We start from the raw sequence: 23,885 nt of genomic DNA, 5'->3' as shown, positions 1-23,885 counted from the left end.
CGACGAAAGTGCGTCTGCGGACCCTTAGGCCCCTTCCACACTTGCGTTGCAGATCAAGTCAGAGTCTGATCAGGGTGCGATCATGGTTTGGTCAGTGAAAAACTGACATTTTGCATCAGAGTGCAATCTGTTTTCAGTCAGAGTTTGTTCAGTGTCTCAGTTTTTCACGCGCGTTTTCAATGCATTTTCAATGCGTTTTTCACGCGCAGGTAATGCACGTGAAATGGACTCGGGACTGAGGTCTATCTTTTCTATGGCTTTTCTAAGTGCTGCGCGTCAAAAGCACGTGCAGAAAACGCGTGTGAAAAACGCAAGTGTGGAAGGGGCCTTAGTAAATAAGCCCCTATTTGCTCAAAAGTGACTGATAAAAATGATCCATACTCCAAAGGGTCACTTTTTTTCTAGATTTTTAACCCTGGATTGGGTTTTTTTCAGACTACCAGAATAAACATTTGGTTGTTTTATTTTTAACTAATGAACTGTCTCATATTCACTTATTGCAATTTATTTTTAGATTGCGATTAGATTACTTCTTGTTTACAAGCATCTGCAATTGTAAGATAACAGCATTAAAAATAGTGACTGTGTAGAACCCTATCAACAATTTAGCTTAAGATAAAACCTAGTTAAACCCCAGTTTAATAAACCCCACACCTACTTGTGGCACTGTGAAGCTAATATATGGAAGTTTAGATGGACGTTAAAATGTGACTCTAGTGGACTGAAAATTGTGTTTTGGGTTACAGTATACTATAATATGATATATGTGGGAGGTGGGGGATGTTTTAAGCCCCCTATTTCACATTGGTGTAAAATAAGATCTCAGTTTTTCACTTACTTTTTAATGCTTTATGTCAACCATGGCTTTGTGGGGAGGTGTGGCCTTCCCACAAATATGTCATAAATGAGCAAAAAATTACAGCTCACCTCTATGCCAACATCTTCTTATAAGCACATATGAAAGATTTGTGAGTTGCTGACTCCTTTTTGAGTATATTTCACTGTTTGCATCTCACTGAGTAGCCAAAATACTTTGAACTCCTTGTTGGGTTCCATGTTGTCGTGTAAGATTTTGTTGCCTGTACTATCAGATATTTATAAGCTATCAAATAAATATGTCAGAAATGGTTTTGGATCCAAAATTCTGCAGTACCACTTTAATTATGCATAACGCCTCTAGATATGAAGCAATAACAGGAGATTTCAAGTATCGTTATTGTGAACCACTTCTTTAAACAAACCAAATTTATCCAAGAATGTACTTCCCATTTACATATTTGTACTGTTACTCCTTATCATCATTTACAGAGTAAAATGCTATGGAGGCTTGTAGTTATAGGGGCAGAGTGTGAAGCTGTGTTAAGGTTGCAGGTTGTTTTTGTTATATACAGATTGATAACTACAGGATGTCCCATACTGTAGTGTTTTTTCCCCATACAATGTATACGCACAAGTGCAATGCTTTTTTGTATCTGAAGTTGTATTTTCATATCGCTGCCATCCATCTCATGGACACTATCGGGTTTTTATTTAATGAACGAGAGAAAAGAAATGCTGGTAACACATAATTATCTGTCGGAAAACATGATTTCTGCTTTGATTTCTCAGACTCTATTCTAATTTGTCTTCTTTCAGACTTTTCTCGTTAGCTAAAGTGTTTATTCATGAAGCGACACCACCCCCTATGCAGGAAAAGTCAATCTATATTCTGCTAAAGAGGGTTCTCTGAGACTTAACCCATTTAAGAACACATGTGTTTTAGGGTATTTAAAAGCTTTATAACGTGTGTGTATTACAGTAAAGCTATCTTTGTTGCATATTCATATTTGTTGTGGATATTCCGTTTAATTTTGGTGCCAAAAATCCATTGTGTAATATAGTAGCATTAATGTAAATATCGGAAAATCCACAGTGTAATACAGTAGGAAAAAGTAATGTAGACCTTGCATTTTTCTTCTGTACAGAAATTGTTGTGTGATGCACAAAGTAAATTAATGACCATGTCACTTCTCTTCTGCAGCTTTGTTTTAATAATAATAATTCCTTTCTTTATATAGCGCACACAGATTACGCAGCACTGCACACAGTTTTCAAAATCAGTCCCTGTCCCCAATGGGGCTCACAGTCTAATCAACCTACCAGTATGTTTTTAGCGTGTTGGACGAAGAAAGAACGGAAGAAACCCACGCAAAAACGAAGAGAACATAAAAACTGTTTGCAGATGTTGATCCTGGGACTTGAAACCAGGTCCCTAGCGCTGCAAGGCTGTAATGCTAAACACTAAGCCACCATGCTGCCCCTAAAACCATTTGCAATCACACAGCTGCCTGTACAGAGAAGGTGCTGTCTCTATAAAGAGGAATTTGACTACTGCAAATCTAACATTAATGACCTATCATAAGACCTTTAATGTTGAATTAACTTTAAAGAGTTCTAGGTGAGACTTTAAGAGTTAATTTCTTTTAATTGTGGAATATAACATTTCTGACATCAAATCCCCTTTATCAAGTGGTTAATAGAAAGTTAAGAAAGTTAACATGGGGTCTGGAACTAAGTGGCTGTACTGAGGAGATGCAGCCCCTCATTGCAGCTGCCGATGGTGGAATGTGTGTACAGAGCAGCGCATGCATAGTTTAGTGGGTGGGGGGAAACAATTAGCAGTGTTTTTATTTCTCTGGATAACCAGTTTAAGCCTTTGCCAAGAGGTGTGCCCGGCCTAAATCAATGGAGTTGATTAAACTTGTTGTTATACAAGTATAGGTGGAAACCATAGTTGGATGTGCATGTTGGATTTGTCCAGGGGAGCGCTACTCCACAGTGTAACAGCATGGAGGGGCTATGGTAACCCCATCCTGAGCCCTTCTGGCATACTAGCATAATTGTAATGGATAACAAATATAAGACGATTACCACAGTCACTGGATCTAATAGTAAGTTTCCCTGGTTTATCATGATGGATTCTGATGGTAGATTTCCTTTAAAAAAGGAACTGTATACAGGTAATCCCTGATTTAAGGATACCCGATTTACAGACGACCCCTAGTTATGGACGGAACTCTGGATGTTGATAATGTACTGAACTTTAAACCCAGGCTGCAATGCTCAGCTGCAAGAGGTATCAACGTTGCCTGCAAAGAAGCTTTGTTATTAATCCTTGTTCTTATGACAACCCAAAATTGCGAAAATCCATTTGTCAATTTGTCTGGAGTGACACTTACAAAATTTGCCAGTTCCGATTTACATAAAAATTTAGTTTAAAAACCAACCTACAGAACATATTATATACGTAACCCATGGACTTCCTGTAGTTTAATCGCTGATATGAGTTTTTCTATGAATAATCACATTGCTCTGCATAAGGACATGTACCAGAATGTAGTTTAGTAGAAAGTCACCTATTTATCACCTCCATATAAATTCCCGGAGGGCTACCATCTATATTGATGACTAATCTGCTAAAAGTCATATATTTCATTTCCTCTAATCTCTTCTAATCCCTGGCTTCTATCTGCTCACTTGAAATAAGAAATTCAGTGGATTCCGAGTACAAAGGTTTGGTTTGTTACTTGGAGCCAGCTAAGTTTTCCAACTTTTTTGCAGCATGACCAGTTCTGCATAGTGTCAGAACATGTGAGGGGAATCAAAGACGTACTTGTTTATGAGGATAAAGGAAGTGGCATGCAGCGCTAGTAACAAATTTATCGGAGAGCCATCTCTCGCCTCTATGCCCACAGACCTATGTCAAAGCACACATACAGAGAACTAGACCGTTCCATGCCACAGCGTGGGTGTAAAGATAAAGATATGAAGTGATCAAAGAACCTCCATGTCTTCTAAAAGACTGTTTGGAAGGGTGTATATATGAGAGGAATGTAGTTAAATGAGTGTCAGCTTAGGTCATTGGGCCCCATCCAGTATTATGATGCAGTAGTCAGCAGTACCAGGGATTTCATTGTATAGTCGAGAGAGAAGCTCATGAAAACATAAGATATTCACCATATCACAAATATCTAACTTTGAGGTTAATATATACATGAATAAATACATTTCCCCTGTTATTCCTACTAGACATTAATGAATGAACTGGATCTTGGATGTTACCACTTGTGCGCTGGCGTAGGATAGAGACCATTCCCACCCCAGTCCCTCCGCATACATCAAGAGGCTTAGGTGTAGTTTTGTGGAAAGGTTTTTAGAAAGTATGAAAGTACTTCTAGGCAATAAACTGGCATAGAAGCAATGATTAAATCTTCTCCCTTGGTTTGGATCCAAATCAATGTTGCTCCAATTGTCCTGGAGATTGGTATATGACTCCCAAAACGCAAACTTTTCAAGAAAATCTCCTCCCTTGTTTCTTCTAATTTTTTTTTACAACTTTTTTTCATTTTCAATCACTTCCTCCCAGAATTTATGAAGCAATGAACAGATTCACTCATCCTATGGTAGATACAACTATTATATAAGTCCTTATATATATATATGTCAGGTAGGTGACAGATGCTCCATAAGGATCCTTGATTTCTTGTTTTGTAGTTTGTCATATATATTATAGACATGTAAATGCTTTATAACATTTAAGTAATATCCTAATCTAGACATTATGGTTGACAATGGGCATGTTGACATCCATCTGCTGTCCAAATTTATTGCAGACCTCCTAAACAAAATGTCAGTTGTTGCTTGGTTCGGGTTCACATTGCTAACTTAGGACCTACAGTCTGGAATTTTGAAAGCATCACTTTTAGCCAAAGCCAAGATTTCATCCAAGCAATGCAATTTTTGTCTTTTTTTCTGCTTTAATTCTATTTAGGATCCCATTCTGTTTTTCCCCCCCAAATGCATGAATAATTGCAGTAAATTACACTGAATAAAATTAAACAAATATACAAAAGCAGAAGTATTCTGTTAAGAAATGGGTATTCTTTGGGTGACAAGAAGAAACATGAGCCCGCAGCCATATTGGTTTGTTTGGGCAGATGATTCAGCAAGTTTTGATCCTGACCACTTTTAGATGATGTTTGTTAGGAACACTTAATCATTGTTATTGGTCCCAGATACATGTAATTTCTAGGTACACTGTATGTCGATATCTCAGACTTAGTAGAGTAGTTTAAGTAACACATAGACCTCATTTTCCTCAGAAAATGATGTGATCCTCTGGCTGCCTCCAGATTGTTCCTCTAAGCTGTGAGTCATGAGGCAGATGAGACCTTGCTGTGGAGCAGTTCTCCCTCTTTACTGTTCAGGAAACACAGAAGTAATTGAGAAACTGACTTGAGTACATACAATGTGTACCAGATGTGCTTTGTACATCCCAAATGGTGATGTAACAGTCAAGGAAATGAGAGAGTGCATTCATATACTGTAATAACACTTTGAATGTGTCCATGTATAAAATCCAGCCTATCCAAAAAAAAGGTTCTGTGTTTACAGATATTGTTAAATATAATATTGTCACGTTTTACTTCCATACATCCTGGCTGGTCACATCACAGGAAATGTGTCTCCATTTTTGTTTTCTGTTGAAGCCTATGCAAGTTCTTCTCACCAGACCAGTAGTTTTTGGTCTCCTGTATTGGTTCCTCTGTGAGGTCTTAAAGCTTAGCGAACAGTATTTTGTGAAATTACATTGTCCAAAGAAAATCTCCATCACAAAACGCTAACTAGAATAAGCAAAACCAAGTAAACATTACACAGGAAGAGAGGGAAGGATGATGGTGAACATCCTAGGAAATCAAGTCCAAAATATATTCTGTCCTTATCACATCACTGCTTCCGTTCTTCAGGGAGACTTGGCCTTCTCAAGACTGCTTTTTAGACATCTTATTGGATCCTTTAGATATGACAGAAACTTAAAGGGCATCTACCACCAGGATGAAGGACTGTACTGATTTGTGATTTTTTTATTAACTAATTGCACTTTTCCAGTCACTTTTCAAAAGGAGGGTGGAGGCACAATACAGGTAAAATTAGCGTGATAAATTCCCTGGAGGATGAAGGTGTGAAGATTCTGATAGTATCCTTATGATCAAAGAAGTGTATTTGATTTGAACAATATAAAATGCCAGCACGGTTTAATACATGAAAATCCTTCAATATAATAGTGGTATTAATAGGAGGCTGAAAATCTAGTAATGTCCATACAAAATGATGGCAAAAGAACATTAGATATGAAAAATGTACCATGCTCCAGCAGTATACCATGAGATACGTCTGGACACATCACCTGTAAACTCCTTAAGCCACATTCACACGGCTGTTTGGGGATGGATACGTCCGCTGTATATACACCCCCTTTCAGCCGGCAATGGGTGCACGGCACCATAAGGAGCTGTACAGTGCAGCACACGTGTGGCACCGTACCCGCCACAATCGGAGAAAAGATAACGCATGTCCTGTCTTTCCCCGTATTCCGCCGTGTGCCATGTATTTCTCTGGAGAGGGCGGGGTTGAGCAGCGTATGTGTGTGTGAATGTAGCCTTACACTATGCAGACTTTTTACTTATGTAATATAAATGGGTCTAACTAACCTTCATAGAGGTCATCTTTCAATAGCATCAGGTTAAGTCTATTTTCTTAACTGTGCTGAAAAGAATAATTGTCTGACCTCTGACTGATTAGAATATTTTCACCATTACATGAGATCCTTTATATAACAGAGACAGATATAAGCAGTGGAGTGTCACTGATAGTCCTCACTCTCCAATGAATGAACTCTTTTACTCTTTTACTGAACTTGAGATACCAGGCTCTTTGTCCTCTAACAGAAGTGTATTTTACTCATTGAATGTTCATTGAAATGTACTGAATGGTCTCAGGGATTACAGATCTTTAGCTAGTTTTAGCATGGTACACTGTTTGGTATTAGAAAGGGTTGCTGTGAAATTCCATGGCCATTACATATGATTTAGTGTGGTTTCACACACAGAAGAAACTTAAAGAAAACCTGTCTTTTAAATTAACCCACCGAAAAATATTTCATTAAAAACTATGATTAAAAAACATTGTCCTTATCCATAAATGGTTCCTTTTCATGGCTGCAATGTGAAAAAAAATCAGTTCGTAAACCTAATCACCTGATGTGAGTCCAGTGATATTAATAGAGTCCTGCATATGCAGTGTTCATTGCACTGCCCCTCCCTGCCTCCCTGTTCCTGATTGACAGGCCTCACTGCTAGGACATGCTGCTGTGTGGGAAAATGAGAGAGAGCTCTGCTACATCATTAAGCACTTCATGTCATGTGACCATGGGGATGTCATCTAAGGCCATGTTACATTTGAAATGTCTACCCCATGTATTCATCTGACCCCATGAGATCACAGCAGCCTCCACAGAGGAGTAGAAGTCCATATAGCATGCTGTGATTTCATGTGATCAGATACATTCATGGGGTAAATGTTACAAATGTAACTGTGTAAAGAACCTTAGATGACATCTCCCTGGTCACATGACATGCTGAGAAAAGCCATGAGACATGGGGAGGAATAGATGGGAGGGGCTGGCAGAGCAGGAAATGCCCCCTTTCATGTGAGGCCGGCGTTCACATGATCCCGTTTTTAAAGCCAAAAGCAGGTGTGGATCATAATGGGTGAGAATGTAGGATTGAAAGGTGCTGCTCCTTTTTTATTTCACTCAATTCCTTATTTGGACATTGAAAACTGAACATGTGAATTCACGCGAAACGCTAAAAGGAAGGTGTCAGTTAGTTAATAGGGCTCTATGGAAACTTGTCAGTAGCTGTATTTGTGAAAATATGGTGAGAGTCCTTTTAAAAGTCAAATGTGTGAATCTTTACCATTCACATCACTGGGATGGACATCATTGAAGAAGGATAGATTATCATAAACTATAGTTTTTTCAAGAATTTACATAAATGATAGCTTACATCTATTAAGTCTTCTTTTGTTTGTATGTGTACCCCGTGATCTGTAAGGTGGTGTTGAATATGATGGCCCTATATAAGTAAAGATTTATTATTATTATTATTATTATTATTATTATTATTATTATTATTATTGTAATTATGCCAAATCTCTTTGCTCGCATGCAGTTAAGTTGCCCAAAAATTAGCCGGAGAAAGACAATAAATCTCCAAAAGGGTTACCCATTTTGTACTTATCCTAGTAAACGTGCCCCCTTTGCCAACCGGCAGCTGCTTTCAGTACTTCCAGTGATGTCCTGGGTCTTGTGGCACTTTTGGCGGGTCAGCGGGCTGATTACTAACCCTCTCTCACTTATTATTGTATGCACGTCTCCTCTGTGAATACCACACCCAAGTCACCGGTTGGCATTTGGAAATCCTTGGTGTGCGGATCTTACATAACTGGGTGCAGTGTCATGTGGGTTATGTTTAGTTTAACCATCAATTTCTATTTTAGGATGTCAAACTCAAACTCAAAACATGTGAACCGTTGATTAAGTTGAAGAGTTTAAATCAAAGGCCTACCCCTAGTATAGTATGAATGGCATGGCTGTTTGCTTCTGTTGCCGTGTCCGTGTGGTGACTTTAAGTAAAATTAATTGAGTTTCTATACCATTTTTTATACTGATAACTTATCCTCTTGGATAGTACTAGAACCACTGGGGTCTGACACCTGGATTTCCTGCTGTTCAGTAGTCCAAGGCAGATTCTTCTGCCAGAACCACACTAGGGTGGGAGCTAGAAGCAAGAGCTTCATCCACTGTAGTGGTAGTTCTTAGATAATGCATTTCCTTTCATGGCTACTAGACAGTGGACTAAACCATCGCCATATGATGCTAGAATCAAGCTACTTGGGGTATAGACAATGGCTCCTATCTGCAGTTTCAGGACCTTTGGAGGTCCTTCAAAGGTCCTTTAACGGGTGGTGTTTACATATGTATTGAGAGACATACAGATGTACCAGAATTACATTGGTGAAGTAGTCTAATATTAGGTGGGTGGTTTGGGTGGCCATGTCACCAATACTATAATCCACTACTGGTGACTCAGTTTGTAGTTCTGTTGTATGGTGCCACGAAGAACAAGTGATGGTTATGGGTCCCAGTTGTCCAAGGGTAAGGATAGGACATCAATATCATAAACTACCTGTATCAGAATGAAATAAATTGATTTTAATGAAATGTATTGATGTATAGTTTATTAGTTATTAGTAATTACAGAGGTGTGGGGGCAGGGCATGTACCATGTAGTATGTTGCTTCTGCCATCCATTATATCATTTGTTTTCTAAAGTGATAAAGTAAGTCACTTTGGTCAGCAGTTTAACATACTCTCCATTAAAATGTAGTAATGTGGGCAGTGTGTATCAGACTCGATAAGTCTGTAAATCAGTTGTATTACTCATGATATGTAACTGAAATCTAACACTTCTCTTTTTCAGAGTGATCGGCTTCTGATCAAAGGAGGCCGGATAGTGAACGATGACCAATCTTTCTTTGCAGACATTTACATGGAAGATGGCCTCATCAAGTAAGTCAATGTCGAGACACAGATCATATTGAGGGAGATTTATCAATTTGTGCCAAAAATGAGTACGACTAGTAGGACAAAAGGAGCATGGCCTAATAAAATGGGATGACTTCATGGGAAAAGAGGTGTGCTCCAAAAATTATGTAGATTTAGGTCTATTTTTTTGTCCGTTGTTATTGCTTAGTCATATACACACTTGTTTAATGATGTTTTTGCCCGTATTTCCTTTGATATTATCAGTGATTTGCCATATATACATTAATATTGTTACTGGGGTAACGGGCAATTTCAGGCAATTAGATGAGTTTCTATCTCTTAGCAGCACAGCTCCACCCTACTTGGTAGATCAGTAACATAGAACTGCTGTCCCCTCTCACGTGCCCATACACCCTGATAGCAGAGCAATTGCCGTTTGAGTAGACTCTGCATAGCCAGAGGCATGATGGGAAATAAAGTTTGGTTCAGTAATGGAAACCATATTAGAACTCCACTAATCTTTTTTTACGGTGACCTCAATTTAATGGGTGCACTAGTGGGTGCGGCATCACATGACCACAAAACACCACCAACATAGCCTAAGACCCAACAGACCAGCAGTACCCCTACTGACTGCCTATGGTCTTCTGAACCCTTACAAGCACCGCACCACAGAAACAGGGGACTCCATGCAGCACCATGACACACCATGTTGGGAAAGTCTTTCATAATATTACAAACTACTTAACAACTTCAGTTAAGAGAGGATGATAAGCTAAGCTTAGTGTTTATTATTATTATTATTAGTTAGTAATGCAATGATGGTCCTCCAAAGGGGACCATTACAATTCCCTAATAGGATATTTGAGGAAACCCCTTTAAGGATCATAGTTGGGTTAGCACCTGGTTTCCACTTTGATTAATATTGTGCATTCCAGTTACTGCAGAACATTGTTTGTTCTCTGGATTAGAATTAGGAAATTCTTCTCTTTCCAAAAAACCTAGCATTTGTAACGAGACCTGTAGGATGTGAGTAGGATCAGAAGGTCCTCACAGCCAAAGACAAATGAACAGCTGCACATCTTTATACTCTCCGAAGCTGGAGCTGAAATTCACATCCGCTGTCGAGGAGCCCCAGGGGTTTGTTTGCTTTGTGAAATGTCTCAGGTTTCTGCAGTTTTCATTTATTTTAAATCTATCCAGGTCAATAAATAAATTACCCAAAATACAGAATTTGTACAAAAAGTAACTTTTCTTTATTCCATCATGACCACTGTGTCATGTGACACTACACATACAAAACTCAACCAACGTGATAGATATGGTATTATAGGATCCATTCTACGCACACATTCATGTGCATCTGGCATTTTGAGAACCCTTGGTCTGTGCTGATACTGCCCACACTGGCTGGCAATGCCTGCAGGTATTTTTGGCATCTTCAGAAAGGAATTGGGTTATGCAAGAAAAACCCAAAAGTATCATATGTACCACATATACTCATGTATAAAAATGTGCTGAAAAACTAACTTGGCTTATACTTGAGTGTATAAAAAAATAAACTTACATACTCACCTTCTCATCACTCCTTTTCTTTCTCTTCTTCACTTATAATAGAAAGGGCAGAGACGCATCCATGCACTCTGCACACTGGCGCACACTATGACATCAGCAGCTTTGCTGTGTTATTGTGTGCATCGGCGGGCAGAGTGCATGGATGTTACCAGTGAAGAAAAGGCAGAAGAGGAACGGTGGGGAGCATTGGAAGGTGAGTATGTAAGTTTACTGTTTTATACAATGAGGGGCTGCAGGACATTTTATTATTAGGGGGGCTGCAGGGCACTACATTATTAGGGGGGCTGCAGGGCATTACCTTATTGGGAGGCTGCAGGGTATTACATTATCAGAGGGGCTGCAGGGCATTTAATTACTAAGGGGGTCTGCTGCAGGAAATTTCATTACTAGGGGGTCTGTTGCAGGATATTTCATTAAGGGGGGCTTCATGGGGCATTTCTTTACTGGAGGAGGGTGCATGGGGATTACATTACTTGGGGAGGCTGTGACCAATGCATTTCCCAACCTAGGCTTATATTGAGTGGTAAAATTAGGGACCTCTGATTATACTTGGGTCGACTTATACTCACGTATATATGGTAGTTTATATAAGTTAAAAAAAGGTAAAAAATCATCATCTATATAGAAATGTAAAATTACTGTATATGACTTTTGATATAAATAATGGGCTAAAGTGTGTACAGTTACGGAAACTCACAATGAACAGATAACAATATTGAATAGTACTATATGCTGCCAAGGGCAACAATCACAGATTGAAGCCTGTTATTGTAAGTCACAGTAACTTGAAATGGATGGTAGTCTCCCGGGATTGTTACATATTTTTCAGTCACAGGAATCGGTACCAAAGAGGTTTATTCTCCTATTGAACCCATTAAACTTGGCTATTATGGATCTGGTACTGGAGGGAAGGGAGTTTTAGAACCTCAGTGGAAGATCTGACCTGTCTGTTTTGGGCAAATGAGGACCCCTGCAAGAGAAAGGAGAGAAACAGATAGGGCTAAACCTATTACTGTAGTACATTTAATTAATCAAGAGAATAAACGTACACACAAGTATATGCTCTCATAATGTGCTCCAAAGTCTGTAGCGGAAAGGTATTAAATGCTGAATCCGAATAGCAGCCAAGGTCTCTGTGTCTCATGTCTCCCACACCAGTATGTGGGTGATAACTTGGTAGAAATCTAGGAGGATTCAGAAGAAGCACACCTTGTGCTTCTGTCAACATGGATTGATTCTACTATAGATTCTATTATCCTACATTCACCTCCAGTTCTAAGAAAACTAACAAAAAAAGTGGCTTATCCCATGTTTCTTTCACATATTAGTAGTATTAGATATTAGTAATGGACTGTGGTCTCGTAAAAGTGATGCATGGTGTATCATACTTTACATTTATTATTACACTTTGCAGTATTTGGGAATTGTTGGGTTTATTTTGTATTTTGAATCAAATCATTTCTTGAGCTTTACCTTTGCTCTAGCCCACATTGTCAATTTTAGGTCAACCACGTTCTGGTTTAGTGAAAGACTCTTATCTTTCTACCTTACAGGCAGATTGGAGACAACCTGATTGTGCCAGGAGGTGTAAAGACTATTGAGGCCAATGGGAAAATGGTGATACCTGGAGGCATTGATGTACACACCCACCTACAGATGCCCTACAGAGGAATGACAACAGTAGATGATTTTTTCCAAGGGACCAAAGCCGCCATCGCAGGAGGAACCACCATGATACGTACGCTTTCTAAAACTGGGTTCATATGATTTTTAAAAATGTATAAGATGTAAATAATACAATATTGCCCTATTTCTTAACGCACATATTTACAAAACAGGCTTCAGAGAAATTCCAATAGTAGTAACACCAAAGTTACTCTTATGTCCACTTTATTGTTCAGCAAACACTCTATTCAGTTCACTTTAATCAAACTACTATATATACTCCCATGAACCCCCTCTATTTTCTTTTATAAATGCTTGAACCTGTATTTTCATGGAAAAGAAGCTGCCACCACAGTGGTTGATTCTCTTCTTCTCCTTGAAATAAACATGCCCACTCCAGCATTTTGAATTTTCTTCTACCATCAAAATCCATCATGATAAACCAGGGACCTCCATGCTGTAGCTTCACAGCCTATTTCACTGTCTCCCTCTCTACTCCCTTAGTGCTTCAGCCATCACTCTAGTGGGTGGGGTGAGTGCTCATTGCTCACCGTAACTGCCTGTGAAGCTGCAGCACAGAGAGGCTCTGATAACACCACAAGGAGCTCTTCAGATTCATTTGCACAATTTTAAAAGTTGATTTTAGAAGGAAGGAGGCTATGGATAACAAATATAAGAAGATTACCACAGTCACAGTGCCTGGATCTGTGAGTTAGTTCCCCTGGTTTATCAAGCTTGGTTTTGATAGTAGATTTCCTTAAATTATGGTGGAGTTGGGTGACCTTTCTGTTGTCTAACTTCTTGACCAAGAGCCATTACATTTATGACTATAGAATGAGATGAGCATGAGTATGCCAGTCACTTACACCAGTTTTTCTTCTTTTTTTTTCTTAGTTGACCATGTCATCCCGGAGCCGGAATCCAGCATTACTGAAGCTTTTGAGAAGTGGAGAGAGTGGGCTGATGGGAAGACATGCTGCGACTATTCTCTGCATGTAGATATAACCCACTGGAACGACAGCGTGAGACAAGAAGTGGAAGCACTTGTCAAGCAAAAAGGTGCAGCTTTTTAGATTATTTTACTGTGAAAGTTAGGATTATTAAAAACCCCAAGGGAAACCAAATACATTTTATATATTAGGCCATCTCTGCCAGTTCTTTTGGTTTCCTGGGGAGTGAATGCCTCGTCCGGCAATATTTACTATTTTCCAGCGGAGTCTATAGCCAATAATGTCTGCCAGGTCAAACCTTGTCTAAAAAGGTCTGCGCTGGTGGAGGTCACATCCAGATATACAAAGAGGCCAGTGTCTTGTGCCAGTGGGGGAGAATATTAAGACTGGCGTTTGAATTGCCAGTTTTAATAAATTGACCCCTCTGTTTTGCAATTCTTTGGGGGGGGGGTTTCATTATTTATTTCATGATAGTTTGTGTAGTTTTCTTATTCCATTGTGGGAAACATTCAGAATAACTTGTCTGTTGTTGATCTCCAAGTCAATAAAAGACCATGATACAAGTATACCTCCTAGAGACAACTAACCTCTCTGTCCATACTCCTGTATGACATTCTGCCCCCATCCTACTACATTATGACACCACTAAGCCCTCACTCCTAAATACCACTAAGCTCTTTGTTCCCAAAATACTATAAACCATTAAACCCTGTTTCTCTACTGTGATGTACTATTACTTTCCATTCTCCCCTCCTATTTGCCATGACTCTCAATCTGCAACGCTTATATACCAGAGCAACTCCCCCAGTCTTCCACTCCTATATACCATAACCCTCCAATCCTATATATTGTAACCCCCCCCATTTTTACACCACTATATACTATGACCCCCCATTCTGTCACTACTATATGTTATACGTCCCATTACTCCATCATATTTACTATGGCTTCCTAGGCCGCCTCTCCTGTAGCTTACCACACAATGGGGGTTATTTATCATACCCTAAGATAGCTTATGATGTTTCCCCCGCTGCTACTGCTCGTGGAATATATCAGGAGGCTCTGGCCAATCCCATTCCGCCACTGAGCTCCGCTCCCCTTCACACTCCTTCACACTTGGTGTGGGGATGACGTAAATGTGGAAATAATCCCAATTTCTGGCGTTGCGCAAGGATATCCCTCAATGCTTAAAAAAACAGGCAAATACAGCCCTGCCCTTTTTCCATCCCCAAGAATCCAACTAGAATATTTTATGTAAATATGGTGACTTTGTGCTCGTATTGATTCTTTCCAGTATTATTTGCTCTAGATTACAGGTCTAGACATTGCTCCACTGATATTCAGACACTTCTTCTCTGTCATTGGGTTTGTCATTATATAATCTGCTTGAGTCAAGCCTTTAATAATAGGTTAAACTTCCCGGCTGCGGTACCAGTCGGCAGCAAGTGAAGGAACCTGTGTTTTCTCTTGTCCCGGTGCCCAGGCTTCCCGTTTCCAAGCCCATAATTCTTGCCTTTGAGGAGGTGATAATGACTTATATGTTCTGCCATAAATGTGTTATTTTAAGAACGCTTTTAAAGAGGACGTTGCATATTTGGGTTTATAGCGCAAGAGCATTACATCTGGGATATCTCTCCTACCTTCTCCCTCTCCTCAGCTCTGTTTTTCTCCAGCTAAATACTTGGTAGCGATGCCAAACAAGCCCTTTCCTTACATGTTTAACTTCTCCAGCCAACTCCTTCCATTCCACAGGAGTGTAATAATTATCACATGTCCCCAGCTATAACACAGGAAAAAAATCTGACACTAAGTTTCCATCTTTGCATTTTCTTTTTTATTTCCAGGTGTTAACTCTTTCATGGTTTACATGGCCTATAAAGATTTGTATCAGATGTCCAACACTGAGGTAAGTTCTCTTATATTTCCTTCCTCTCTGGGCTGGAGTCCAAATGAATTGAACGTTCTTCTTTTAGTTTGTGTCTGTTGGATACAAGACTCTGATCTGAAGTATTACTACAATTTGTAACCAATAGTACCGGACATGTGTTGTCTCTGTTATATATTGTTTATTCTAAAGAAGGCGTCATAGCTGTCATACAATCACTAAAAGTTCAGCTTTTTGGAATAAACATGGAAATGTTCAGTTTTCTGACATTCTGATTGTGTATTTTCCAGATTTATGAAATTTTTACATTCCTTGGAAGCCTGGGGGCGATTGCTCAAGTTCATGCTGAGAATGGAGACATCATAGCCCAGGTAAGTGATGAGACCCTAAAGGTACAAAATCCACATTGCATAGTAAATTCAAGGTGTTCTATCACTTAAAACACATATCCTAGGCTGCACATTTGTGCTCGCCGGGTATTGCACTACCCTACACTCACCGGCCACTTTATTAGGTACACCATGCTAGTAACGGGTTGGACCCCCTTTTACCTTCAGAACTGCCTCAATTCTTCGTGGCATAGATTCAACAAGGTGCTGGAAGCATTCCTCAGAGATTTTGGTCCATATTGACATGATGGCATCACACAGTTGCCGCAGACTTGTTGTCTGCACATCCATGATGCGAATCTCCCGTTCCACCACATCCCAAAGATGCTCTATTGGATTGAGATCTGGTGATTGTGGAGCCCATTTGAGTACAGTGAACTCATTGTCATGTTCAAGAAACCAGTCTGAGATGATTCCAGCTTTATGATATGGGGCATTATCCTGCTGAAAGTAGCCATCAGATGTTGGGTACATTGTGGTCATAAAGGGATGGACATGGTCAGCAACAATACTCAGGTAGGCTGTGGCATTGCAACGATGCTCAATTGGTACCAAGGGGCCCAAGAGTGCCAAGAAAATATTCCCCACACCATGACACCACCACCAGCCTGAACCGTTGATACAAGGCAGGATGGATCCATGCTTTCATGTTGTTGACGCCAAATTCTGACCCTACCATCTGAATGTCGCAGCAGAAATCGAGACTCATCAGACCAGGCAACATTTTTCCAATCTTCTACTGTCCAATTTCGATGAGCTTGTGCAAATTGTAGCCTCAGTTTCCTGTTCTTAGCTGAAAGGAGTGGCACCTGGTGTGGTCTTCTTCTGCTGTAGCCCATCTGCCTCACAGTTCAACGTACTGTGCGTTCAGAGATGCTCTTCTGCCTACCTTGGTTGTAACGGGTGGCGATTTGAGTCACTGTTGCCTTTCTATCAGCTCGAACCAGTCTGCCTATTCTCCTCTGACCTCTGGCATCAACAAGGCATTTCCGCCCACAGAACTGCCGCTCACTGGATGTTTTTTCTTTTTCGGACCATTCTCTGTAAACCCTAGAGATGGTTGTGCGTGAAAATCCCAGTAGATCAGCAGTTTCTGAAATACTCAGACCAGCCCTTCTGGCACCAACAACCATGCCACGTTCAAAGGCACTCAAATCACCTTTCTTCCCCATACTGATGCTCGGTTTGAACTGCAGGAGATTGTCTTGACCATGTCTAAATTGCCTAAATGCACTGAGTTGCCGCCATGTGATTGGCTGATTAGAAATTAAGTGTTAACGAGCAGTTGGACAGGTGTACCTAATAAAGTGGCCGGTGAGTGTACATACCTGATGTTTCTTTTCTATAGCTGTCATCCTTTTGCTTCATGTATGACCACTACTTATATACATGCTCTGTGGATGTTTTGTACTATTTTGTTAAAATAGGGGACATGTATGGGGGACGTATATACGGCCGACGTATGTACGGCCGATATACGTCCCCCATACACTGCTATGGGCTGATGGCATCGTACGGGAGCGGCACCGTACCGCTCCGTAGCCCGGGAAAAGATAGGACATGTCCTATCTTTTCCCGTATTACGGCGCCGTGGCCCATATGTTCCTATGGAGAGGGGCGGGGGTGAGCGGCGCTCACCTCCTCCTCCACTCCCCGCGCTGCAGTGTGCCCGCCGTGCCATGGTGCAGCAGGCACACGGAAGTGTGCATGTAGCCTTATTCTGTATGGGCCACATTTGGGAAATGCAAGACCCCCATTCTTGTGATAGCTGGGCTTTTGGCAGTCATGAACATGGAGCACAAAGGGGCTGCAATTTTAGTGATCACGGTGGGTTCCTGTGGTCAGACCCCAATAGTTTAGATTCTCCTCCCAATACTTTAGGCACAGGATAAGGATCCTTAGCGGAAAAATCTAAGTATAAACTAAATGAAAAGTAACAGTTTCTATGTTTTAAAGGAACATGGTTTCCAGTTCTAAAGGCCCATGGGTATACAGTTAGAAGTATACGCACATATTTCCAAATTGTTTTATGGTTAGAAAAGTTGAAAAAGAAAGCATCACATGCAACCAGTAATACTACAGGAAGTCAAAAACTCTACAATAAATGTCATTTGACACGTAAGAGAGGGAGGCACTCCAAAAACCCCTGGGTCAATGACCCATCCCCAGACAACTAGTGCCTATAACTTGTGAGCATTAACTCTAGCTAATATGTTTTATGTATATGTAATGATTGATAGATAGTAGACTGATATTTTTAATGGGGTGGATACTTTCTCCAGACTTTAACAAATGAAGTGCATAGGGTATTATGAGCAATTATTCATATACTATTGTAAGCCCATGAGGGGGCTGCCGCTGCTTCTATCCTATGTCATGTACAATGTTAATTATTGGTGACTAGTCCCATGCCTTTCCATGTTGAGAGTAGAGCGCTTTGTAGATAGGGCAGCCAGCTGCATTGGGGGCTGCATTGCGCAGTATCCTATTGTATTAGTATCATTAGCAAAAGAAACTTGGAAATAAATATATATACACGTTATGCAGAAGCGAATCATAGAGATCAGTAAAATAACACCAATATAGCTTACATACATTTTGGGTGTCAGCAACAATTAAAGATGAAATGTGTACACTAAATCATATTAACTCCCCTGCATTAGGTGAAAAGCATTCATTTCCCCTACATGTATTTAGGAACATGTATTGTGACCATTTCTACAGTGTCTGCTAAGACTCTCCCTTCCATAATAAGGGATTGCAATGATGAAAGGATTGGGGTTTGGCCTGTGTGTCACTAGAATCCTAACCAGAATCCCTTCCAAACTCTGGACTGCAGTACTTGGCTCTCATTCACGGGTCCCTTTTAATTGATACAGAATGTTAGCAAGAGGTCAGGAATGCAAAATGGAGAAGATGAAGTCATAGAACGAAAAATCTGCTCCCTAAAGAAAGGACAGAGCATTTAGAAAGATTAGAAGCATTTTGTTAGTCTAAAAAATAGCTGAAATAGTGTCCAGAGGAGGAAACTTGTTATGAATATCAAGCAGTAGACTCATTTGCTTTGCATATCCCATGTGTCAGTGCAGAAAAAAAGCTCTGCCTTTACAAAGGATATGTACATGGTATGGTGCAGTACCCCTGTGTACATAGTGTGGTGCAGTACCCCTGTGTACATAGTGTGGTGCAGTATCCCTGTGTACATAGTGTGGTGCAGTATCCCTGTGTACATAGTGTGGTGCAGTACCCCTGTGTACATAGTGTGGTGCAGTACCCCTGTGTATATAGTGTGGTGCAGTACCCCTGTGTATATAGTGTGGTGCAGTACCCCTGTGTACATAGTGTGGTGCAGTACCCCTGTGTACATAGTGTGGTGCAGTACCCCTGTGTACATACTGTGGTGCAGTACACCTGTGTACATAGTGTGGTGCAGTACACAGGGGTATACACGGTATGGTGCAGTACCCCTGTGTACATACTGTGGTGCAGTACCCCTGTGTACATAGTGTGGTGCAGTATCCCTGTGTACATACTGTGGTGCAGTATCCCTGTGTACATACTGTGGTGCAGTACCCCTGTGTACATACTGTGGTGCAGTACCCCTGTGTACATAGTGTGGTGCAGTACCCCTGTGTACATAGTGTGGTGCAGTATCCCTGTGTACATCGTGTGGTGCAGTACCCCTGTGTACATAGTGTGGTGCAGTACCCCTGTGTACATAGTGTGGTGCAGTACCCCTGTGTACATAGTGTGGTGCAGTACCCCTGTGTACATGGTATGGTACAGTACCCCAGTGTATATGGTATGGTGCAGTACCCCTGTGTACATAGTGTGGTGCAGTATCCCTGTGTACATACTGTGGTGCAGTATCCCTGTGTACATACTGTGGTGCAGTACCCCTGTGTACATACTGTGGTGCAGTACCCCTGTGTACATAGTGTGGTGCAGTACCCCTGTGTACATAGTGTGGTGCAGTACCCCTGTGTACATAGTGTGGTGCAGTACCCCTGTGTACATAGTGTGGTGCAGTACCCCTGTGTACATGGTATGGTACAGTACCCCAGTGTATATGGTATGGTGCAGTACCCCTGTGTACATACTGTGGTGCAGTACCCCTGTGTACATACTGTGGTGCAGTACCCCTGTGTACATACTGTGATGCAGTACCCCTGTGTACATACTGTGGTGCAGTACCCCTGTGTACATACTGTGGTGCAGTACCCCTGTGTACATACTGGGGTGCAGTACCCCAGTGTACACGATATGGTGCAGTACCCCTAAACTCTCACATTTTTTTCATCTGAATCACTTACGCCCTTAATGACTTTTCTAAATGATTTCCATATCTTCTTTGCCAGGTCATTGTAGATTATTATCAGAAATAATTTATTCCTGCTGAAAGACACATTGTTTTGACATTGTATCTTATATTGTCCCTGAATATTCAAATATAGTTATTACTAAAATACATAATTGTTTTAGTTTGAAGACAGGTTTTGTTTTCTCGGTACCTATTAGGACATTGCGGTAGCATATGTTAAAGTGGTTGTCCCGTATGACGTGTTTACATCCATAGGGTAAACCATAAATGTATGATAGTCTTGGATCACACGCTTTTTTATCATGAGAACTCAGAGGCTTTTAACCACTATTTTGCAGTCACTAAGAATGAAGCGGTGGCTATATGTACACAGTTCTCTCCGATCTTTTTCCTGCTAAGATCCAGAGATGGCTGAGCAGACAGAGCTTATTCAGGGAACCCCTATTTTCACAGGAGGTGGGATCTATGGCATATTTAGTACATATCCTGCAGATATGCTTTAAGTTGGGCAAATGGGAATAACGCTTAAACTGATTTTCTGGGGTAACCGTAAGGCCCATTGGTAGTAGGGGAAGGGTAATATTAAAGAAACTATTCAGCCCCTTCACGTCCAATCCTTCTCCCAGTGGGACTGGAATTAGTGAGGCTTATGTGACCTGTGCACCCATTACTGGTGCCAGAAGTCACATGTGCAAAAATCGTGCTGCATGAGAAGTGCTGTATCAACAATTGTTGTGAAAATAACCTTAAAAGTCATAAGTGATGAAAATCTTTGCAAACCGTTCCATTATACTTTATCTCTGTGTAGTCTCCTCTTGGTTTTTGCCCACAGTTACGGTAATACAATTGTGTGTGACTAAGACCAAACTGGGAAGGAATACCATATTGAAAGCAATATTTATACTAAAACATATTTCAAAGTATCAAATATGAATTTATTTCCATTTCAGGAACAACAGAGAATGCTAGAAATGGGGATTACTGGACCAGAGGGTCATGTTTTAAGTCGGCCAGAAGAGGTAAGTGAATGGACTGAAGGACAGCAAGACATTTGGTGGTAGTGTAATCCATGATCAATAAATGTCGCTAACCTGATGTCCCATGAGATGTAATGTGGTAAAACCGAAGCACATGCCTCTGTACAAGATAAGGATCTGTTCACATTGGTTGAAGAGCCTGCTATTGGTGTTTATTACTGTCCTTTATCCAATACGATACAACTTTAATTATCCCACAAGGGGAAATTATGATCACCACAGTAAAATAGTAAAATAAACAAAAATGATACATACATACAACACAAACAAGAATAAGCATAAATATACAGAAAATTGGACATAGACAAAACTTACATTTTTGCCCGTTCTGATATCTTAAGTAACCCCTCTGCATGGCTGCTGTGAATACTAGATGGATACACATAAGCTGCTTTTTACATTCACTTCAATGAAACCTCCTAGTATAGTAAAATCTGAGGGCAGAGCTCCCATAGAAGTCAATGGAGTGAGCCACACATGCGTTACCACCTCTCAATTCACTATATACATCCATCAAATAGATGTTGGTTACAGAAGTGGATCAGTTTTTGATGTAATTTCCTCATGGGAATTCCTCTTTAAGCATTGGCTCCATTACATATGTAAAGACTTGAGATGGTTTGTATGTTCAAGGCTGTGTGTATTTCCACTTCATACTCAAATGGAAAGAAAGCCATCAGATGTTAACTTTATACACCGTATAATTGTTGTGGCGTCATTATGGAGCCTAAACAATTTCTATTTCTGTGTGTCTTCATCCTGTTTGTATCTGGCGCTGATTAACCATTTCCTGCGCTGATTGCTAATGATCGGGCATCAGAACATAAGAAACATAAACTTTACTGTTCATTAGCAGCCCCATGGCCATACAGAACAAAGGAAATAGAAAGGAAAGATGTATACAATAGGGGAAAAAAAGATATACAATAAAGGCATTTAGAGACACACAGGTAAGCAAAAAGTACATTCAGGAAAAGATAAAAGTAATACTTGGATGAAAGAATTGGGAATGTTTTGTGTCGACCACAGTGTCTGAGAGTGAGCCAATTCTTTAGTGTAATGATTATTTCAGTAATGGGAGAGGAAGTCCTATGTAATGAGGAAAAGATGTGCACACGTAGCAATGCAGCCTCACGCCCTGAGTATTGAGAACGCAGGAAATCGTCCTCCCTCCTAATAGAGCAATTGCCAGGGATTGATATAACCCGAGCTCGCGGTCTTTACGCCTGTGAGGTCATCAATAAGAGATGCACCGTGCTGACAGGCTTCAGCCATAAAAGCCCACAGACCAGCAGAACTAATGTGAGGGAAGTACAGGGCTCTGAGTGGAAACAGAGCCATAAATGATATTATTTATGTAAGGATACGATGTCTCCATAGCAGCCGCCTTTAATGTGGAAGATTCAGGGTCAGGTTTATAAAAGAGTACCTGCACAACTAATACATTATCTCATTGCTCTATGGCATGGGAATGTGCGGTGGACTAGGACTGAGCACAGTGCCGCTGACAGACGTCCTTGCATTATATATAGTACCTGTTGCTGTGATAAATCATGATAACAGGTTGGCACTGTTGTCCGGCCGGTAACAGGGACCTTGCATTATATATCAGTATGATTATAAGGGGCACATGTATCATAGTTTCAGCTAGGCAAATTGTCTTTTTCTTGCGACTTTTCTAGTTTTTGCGACTTTTGTTGGTGCTCTTCAAGTGCACCTCGGTCTGCACCTTTTGCAGTGTGCCTCATGTATCTTAACTTTCCAGATGTTCTGTGCGACTTTTCACCTTTTTTGCGACTTTTTAGGTCCAGGGCGGGTGCAAAGGAAGTTTTTTTTTTCATGGACCCGATTTTAACATGTAAATTGGAATTATTTCACATGCTTTAAATGATTAACATTTTGCACAGTAACCTCTTTCGTCAATTTTTTTAAAAAATTGGTTATTTCTAAGGTTGAGGTCACACATAGCGATTTAATTAAGTTTATAATGCATTTTGAAATTAATTACAACAGCTGAGGAGAGGTGATTTTCCTTATTTCATTACTGTTAACATTTGTGTTTACAAAATGCAATATAAACCGCGTTAATGCATGCGCTAACATTGCGTTTACTATGCGTTTTGTGAATTCAAATGTAAAAAGTAATGAAATAAGGCAAATCACTTCTCCTCAGCTGTGGTAATAGGTTTCAAAATGCATTAAAAATGAAACATGTTCAATCCCAAATTAACAGTAGTGTCCACTCCTGTATATAACCCCTCACATGACTTGTGTCCATGTGGATTTGAGACATTTGCAACAAAAAGTCTCTAAAATAAGCCAAAATTTGCACCTGCCAGGACAGGAAAAACTGGACATGTATCACAAGTAAAAAGGCAGGATCATTTACACTACTGTTTTGCTTTTTCCTGAAAACACTGAAAGTAACTGTGGTCCCTCAAAAGGAAGACCCCAGATACTAAACCATTCAGTAGCCCCCAATTCCTATGATTCTCCCTTGCCCTAATCATTTCTGCAATGTGTTTCCCCTGTCTCTAGTTCATCAGCCGGCATAGTGACGGGATGTATAGAAACAGTACATATGGTTAGGCTTGTGTCCCAGTCAGAAACCTATAATATAGAGGCTCCAACCCCTT

General features: G+C 40.4%; 1 protein-coding gene across 2 annotated transcripts in view; it reads left to right on the top strand.

Annotated features, from left to right (window-relative positions):
- Positions 1–23,885, top strand: part of DPYSL3 (dihydropyrimidinase like 3) — a 104,981-nt gene that overhangs the window by 69,426 nt on the left and 11,670 nt on the right. For both annotated transcript variants that reach the window (XM_072146151.1, XM_072146152.1), the window contains exons 2-7: positions 9,363–9,451; positions 12,556–12,740; positions 13,562–13,726; positions 15,462–15,523; positions 15,793–15,873; positions 21,163–21,231. In XM_072146151.1, coding sequence (XP_072002252.1) covers positions 9,363–9,451; positions 12,556–12,740; positions 13,562–13,726; positions 15,462–15,523; positions 15,793–15,873; positions 21,163–21,231 — 651 coding nt within the window. The remainder of the gene's footprint in view (positions 1–9,362; positions 9,452–12,555; positions 12,741–13,561; positions 13,727–15,461; positions 15,524–15,792; positions 15,874–21,162; positions 21,232–23,885) is intronic.

Source organism: Engystomops pustulosus, chromosome 4 (assembly GCF_040894005.1).
Source record: "Engystomops pustulosus chromosome 4, aEngPut4.maternal, whole genome shotgun sequence".
In the NCBI taxonomy this organism is placed as follows: domain Eukaryota; kingdom Metazoa; phylum Chordata; class Amphibia; order Anura; family Leptodactylidae; genus Engystomops; species Engystomops pustulosus.
The sequence above is the reverse complement of the archived record's forward strand: the minus strand, read 5'-3'. Positions and strand labels throughout refer to the sequence as shown.